This window comes from Elephantulus edwardii, unplaced genomic scaffold (genome assembly GCF_000299155.1).
Source record: "Elephantulus edwardii isolate Elephantulus edwardi_28Jun2011 unplaced genomic scaffold, EleEdw1.0 scaffold00011, whole genome shotgun sequence".
NCBI classification, from domain to species: domain Eukaryota; kingdom Metazoa; phylum Chordata; class Mammalia; order Macroscelidea; family Macroscelididae; genus Elephantulus; species Elephantulus edwardii.
In genome coordinates, this window is record NW_006399761.1 from 6,237,131 (window position 1) to 6,243,335 (window position 6,205).

At 43.4% G+C, this 6,205-nt stretch overlaps 1 protein-coding gene across 1 annotated transcript in view; it reads right to left on the reverse strand.

Moving 5' to 3' along the window:
* LHCGR (luteinizing hormone/choriogonadotropin receptor) overlaps window positions 1–6,205 on the reverse strand; it is a 122,204-nt gene that overhangs the window by 12,728 nt on the left and 103,271 nt on the right. The window contains 1 exon segment of the mRNA XM_006881014.1: window positions 2,695–2,772. Coding sequence (XP_006881076.1) covers window positions 2,695–2,772 — 78 coding nt within the window.

Below are 6,205 nucleotides of genomic sequence, written 5' to 3' on the forward strand. Positions count from 1 at the left end.
TTCTGTAATCCCTAGTCATTGTCCAGCTTTCTCATGCATAGCAAGTGATTGAAAAGACCAGGGCCTGGATCAGGTCTCACATCATTGCTCTTCAGTACTCTGGAGAGGTCCCTGACATCAGACTTTCTCAGTGCAATTTATCTTTTGATATCCTGGCTGCTGATACCAAGAGTGTTGATTGTGGAGCCAAGCAAATTGAAGTTGTTAACAATCTCAATCTCTTCGCCCTCTATCATGATGCTGTCAATAGATCCAGTGGTGAGAATCTTTGTTTTCTTGGTGTTCAATCCATATTGAAGATAACAGTCCTTGACATTTTGTAGCAAATGTCTCAGGCCCTTCTCGGTTTCATCAAGCAAGGTTGTGTCATCTGCAGGTTGTGTCATCATGCAGGTTGTTGATGAGTCTTCCTCTAATCTTGATGCTGCACTCCTGCTTATAAAGCCCAGCCTCCCAGTTTATCTGTTCCACATATAGATTGAAAAGATACAGAGATAGTACACATCCCTGGCATACACCCTTTCCAATTTTGAACCATGTTTCCTTGCTCTTTTCTGGTGACTGTCTCCTCATCTTAGTATAGGTTTCGCATAGCATAATCAGGTCTTCTGAGATTCCCATTCTTCTCGGAGTCAGCCACAGTTCATTGTGATACACAGTCAAATGCCTTTGCATAGTGAGTTAAACACAGATATTTCTTGTACTTTTCTGCTTTTAGCCCTCATCTGTATAACATTAGCTACAATATCCCTGGTATCACAGCCTCTTCTAAACCCATCCTGTACATCTGGTAGTTCTCTGTTGATATGCTGTTCCAATAGTTTTTATATCATTTTCAGCAGAATCTTGCTTGCATATGATGATACTGTTAGATAATTTCCATACTCTGTTGGGTCACCTTTCTTTGGAATGGGAACAAATATGGCTGTCTTCCAGTCAGTTGGCCAGGAGGTTTCCTTTCAGATTTCTTGGCACAACTTGGTGAGCGCATCCAGAGCAGTGTCTGTTGAACTATGTCAGTTGGTATATGCTGCCAATTCTTGGGCCTTTGTACGTTTTTTTTTTTTAAACTGTAAACCTTTTCTCTATTTCAATATGGTCTTTAACAGTAATTCCCCTCCCCCTTTTAGTATTAGATGCATGGTGTACATTTTCTAAACCCTTTTCTTCCAAAGAAATGTTTCAATATTTGACTGAGGAAATGTCACACGGTGCTCTGTTGACACTTGAGCGGCTTGGTGGCGGGGAGTTTGCGGCCTCATCTCCTGTGGATTGAATCCAGCAGCCTCTCCCTGGGGAAAAGATAGGCCATCTCCTACCAGTAGGCATTAACAGCCTTGTGAAACCAGAGGGTTGCTATGAAGAGTTGGAATTGACTCACTGGTAGTGAGTGAATTTCATATTGAAGTACAGTAGGAATTAGATAATAAAAACACAAACCCAATACAAATACGGATAAAAGAGTCCTTGAGCCAAGAGCAGTAGTTCTAACTAAAAGTGATTTCCTAGACTTCTCGGCAAGGGGTCCCTTCCCAATCTCATATGCCTTAGTCATTTCTTGCCCCTCCTTTCTAATCAGCAAATACAAACTACAGCCTTCATTTCTGATGTGAAGAAAACATCATTCCCCATATAACATACATTAATCTGTTCCCAGGCAGAAGAAAACATTTAAGAAGTAAAACAGTCCTATTTACTCTCAGTTTTCTTAGGAACTTTTCAGGTATCAGAGACATCAGATATCTAACATCCATTGAGAGTGACAGAGTTTGCAGGGTGAAGCATGATTCAGTGTCTCATCTGTTCATTTCTCTTTTGTGCATACACCAGTAAGCAAGCACAGATGTCTGTGGTGATGAGAACTACACTGCACGAGAGAGCATCTCCCGCTTCAACCAGCACCACCAGCAGTAACACAAGGACCAACAGTGGTCCAGTGGTCCAGTGGAAGCCATGATGCTGGGATTTGGAGAGGTGATGGGGTCTTGAGGGTTGATGGTTCCAAGGAAGTGGGATGTATACAGAATTCGGATCTAAAAAATCTAATCACAGAGTTCAGGATGCTGAGACTAAGAGGTCCCCCATGTCACCCCCCAGAAAGCAGCCATAACATCTTCTTTTGAGGCAGCTTCCTTTGCTCTTGAAGGTAAATGGAAACGCCACAGCATCCAATGTTAATAGCAGGAAAAGTACTAAACATCAGTTATTGGAATAGAAAAGGGAGCCCCCGTCTAGTCTCTGTGTTAGTGAGGGATTGAATAATTTTAAACCCAAATGCAGAATGGTCAAGTTGGATCCCTCTCTGGACGGAAATGGCTGCTTTTGGGCACAGTGCCTGCAACTGATTAGTCAAGCGGGCTCTGTGGAACTCTGCTCATTTCTACAATTAAAGGTGTCATTTAAACTTAGTGACAGGAGATTACGTGCAGATAAAATTTCAGCTTCTGAGGGTTCCATTTAATCACCGAATGAATATTTAGATGCATACTTAGGAACTTCTGGTTTGGTTTGTTGAGATACTTAATCAGCTGGATGACACTTGCAGAGAGAATTCCCATTTTTAAACCATTTAAAAAATGCTTAGCAAGCATCCCCCCAGCTAAGACTTTTATCAAAAGGAAATTATTGGGGCCTGATGATAATAATGTGCCTACAGAACAAGATGTGGCTTCCTGAGCAGCTTTGAATACTCACATCATTTCGTGATTTGATTTTCTTACTGGGGTTTCACATTGTTTGGAAAAGTTTTCAAAAATGAAAAAGGAATTGTTCCTGAAAGAGAAGAGGCAGAAAAAGAAAAAAAAATCAGTTGAGCATTTCATCTTTAAACTAAACCCGATCATACGTATTTATCCTTTGTTCTCCAAATTCTTTCCCTATTACACCGGCCTCGCGTTCTGCACCATTGTCCTAACTGAAACGCTTCCCAGGGAGCGAGTAAAGGCTTCTGAATTGTCATTAGAACACTTCCCGCGTAGATGAAAATGCTTCTGAATGCTAAGTGTTTTGTGTGGGCTTCTGGAGATGAAAAAACGGGAATTTGTCATATTGAATCATGAGTTTCTCAGTGCTCATTAAAAGCTCCTTTGCTGGGTTTGCTCTGTACCTCCCTCCGCCCCACAGTGGCCTTGATTAACAAATCAACTCTTCTGGACACACGGCTTTGAATCTCTTATGAGGATTTGAAGCTTTTGGACCTGACATCATTTTAGGATTTTCTTTATTCTCATGCAGAAACATACATGGGTGCTTCCCATTCCTCCATCTTTTCACTGAGCAAATAAAAGACCATGGGAATGGGGAGAAATGTAAAGATAATTAGAGAAGGCCTGGAATTCCATCCCTCAGATGGAGCTAAAGGAGGGACAGAGGGAAATGGAGTGGAAAATAGAGGAAAGGAGAACAGGTTGTGAGATCACAACCTTTACTGGCGAGGAGGGAGGAAGGAGACCACTCAGAGGGCCACTTCTGTATGTGTTATAATCTCCAGCATAAAGGAGACAATTCTTTATAGGAAATATTTTCTGAAAAAGCAGGAAGGGAAGAATGTATATCAGAATAATTTAAGCTGCTGGACTAATTTTTTAAAAAACAGAAGTTTGCTATTTTGGGTCAGGACTGTAAATTCTCCATGATTTACATTGGGTGAACATCAGTGCACATGTGCACCTGCCTTGTTCCAAGCTGGCTCTTTAAAGAGCTCTCCTATATCAGCACATCAGAGAGTTGGACAATGACCAAGGAGGATAGAAGGAGAATTGATGCCTTTGAGCTGTGGTGCTGGAGAAGAGTATTGAGAGTACCATGGACTGCTAGGAAAACAAACAGATTCATCCTGGAAAGGGTTAAACCGGGTGGCTCCTTGGAGGCAAGGATTCTGAGGCTCCGTCTAACATACTTTGGACATGTTGTGAGGCGAGACCGGTCCTTGGAGAAGGACATCATGCTTGGGAGGGTGGAGGGACGACGCAGGAGAGGAAGGCCCTCTATGAGGTGGATTGATTCAGTGACTGGGGTAATCGGGATGGGAGTGTCAGAGACAGTGCGATTGGTACAGGACAGAGCAGAGTTTAGGGCTGTTGTACATAGGGTCGCTATGAGTCGCAAGCGACTCGACGGCACATAACAACAACATGTCAGCACATCCATGGTTCCCAGGCGTTGTGGCTGTTCTTGGCCGTCACATAAAAAAGCACAGGGTTGTGCCTACTTGGTGTTGGTTGAAATTGTAATCAGAGGTACTAAGGAGGCCCTTGGAGCCACCTGCCCAGGCAGCTGTGTGCTATCCAGGGGGGAGCTGTGGGGCAGGAGGTGACCTGGCATTTGCACAAAATCCACCGGCCCAGCGTTTGCCTCTCCATCTTTACCAGCCCGCAAGGTTTCAAGCTGTTGAGATACAGAGGCGATTAGTTAACGCTTGTGTTTCCAGTCACAGCAGCCTCCATTATTGCCATGTTCTTTTCTCATGCCAAAACCGGACTGGCCTACAACTATTGTGGATATTTTTAGATGCAGCTGAATGAATTCCAACCCACAGCAAACCCAGATCTAGGAGGTCTTTCTTACACGGTTTTCTGGGCAGTGATCTTATGAGACAAGAGCTGCAGGTCTGTCTGTCTTGGAGCTCCTGGGTGGGTTTGAACCACCATCCTTTTCACTATTAGCCAAGCATTTTACTGTTGTACCTGCAGACTTCCTTGGCCCACAATGACATTTTCCACCTATGAGAGGAAGTCAGCCCCTTTGATCCAGTGGAATGCAGAGCTCCTGAACAATACTTTGGATATACACACAATTTCTGAAGGAATGTGGCCTCTTTGCTATGAAAATGGAGGCATCCAGAAACGAGCAATGTTATAAACCAGTATCAGTATCATTCACCTCATTGTTCTCTCTCCAGCTTTTCTCACCTCCAGTCTCCCCCCCCCCCCCCCCGCACTGTCATGATGGTATTACCCTTCTTTCCCTGGCTTTCTCTTCTGGCCGGTCTCCTTCATGTACCCATAAACACTCTGGTTCTAGTTTCTTAACAACTTTCCGTGCACTGTTTTCTTCTTTGTGTCTTCCCATAAGCACGCTCACTCTTCTTGGAATCCCTTTGCTGTAGCCATCTAGCCAATTTCCACCTGTTCTTCCAGGCTCAGCCTCCGTCGTCTTTCTCAGGAAGATTTAAAAAACCTGCCTCCACTGAAGAGGTCCCAGAGCATACTCTTCTCAGTCACATCTGTCATAACATTTCTTCAGTATTGTTAAATATTAAATATTGCTTAAATATTTGTTTTCTTGCATTTCTCCCCCCGAAACACGACCGACCCTCCTGAAGATTGGAATGAGCTTTTTACTCGTCGTTGTTACCTTCAGACATAGAGTGCGCAGCTACACCCTGAATTAATTTTCTTTGAAGTTAGTTTTATGGTTCGGTTGTGCCTGGATGAATCTCTTGGGCACAGTGAGTGTTTTATCCTTTATTCTAGGCACATCGGGTTGTTGTTAGGTGCCATTGAGTTGATGGCGACTCATAGCAACCCTGTGAACAAGAGATCTGAACCTTGCAGTATCCTGCACCGTGCTCATCTGATAGGCTCTGCCCATTGTTACCGTCACTGTGTCAGTCCGGCTCCTTGAGGGTCTTCCTCTGTTACTCTGACCCTCCACCTCTCCCAGCAGGATGTTTTTGTTTTTCCAAGGACGTGCCCCGCTGACAACAAGCCTAAAGGAATGTGAGATGAAGTTTCACCATCATTGCCTCTCGGGAGCACTCTGGCTGGACCTCCTCTAAGACATATTTGTTCTTTTTGGCAGTCTTATTTTAGATACTCATTATTTTCCAAAGCCATACTTCAAAGGCATCAATTCACCTATCATTTTCCTTATTCATTGTCGAACTTCAAGATTTCAAAACGCAGCTTGGAATGACAAAGCAAAATATTACAATGAAATGTGCAAGGAGTTGGAGTCAGGAAACCAAAAGGGTCGAACTCGCTCAGCATTTCTTAAGCTCAAGGAACTGAAGAACAAATTCAAACCTCAAGTTGCTATAATCAGGGATGCTTTAGGCAGAATATTAAATGATCCAGGAGGTATCAAAAGAAGATGGAAAGAATATACTGAGTCATTGTAGCGAAAGGACTTGGCAGACATAGAAGAATTAAACGAAACAAGATATGAGCAAGAGCCTGTGGTGATGAAGGAAGAAGTTCAAGCT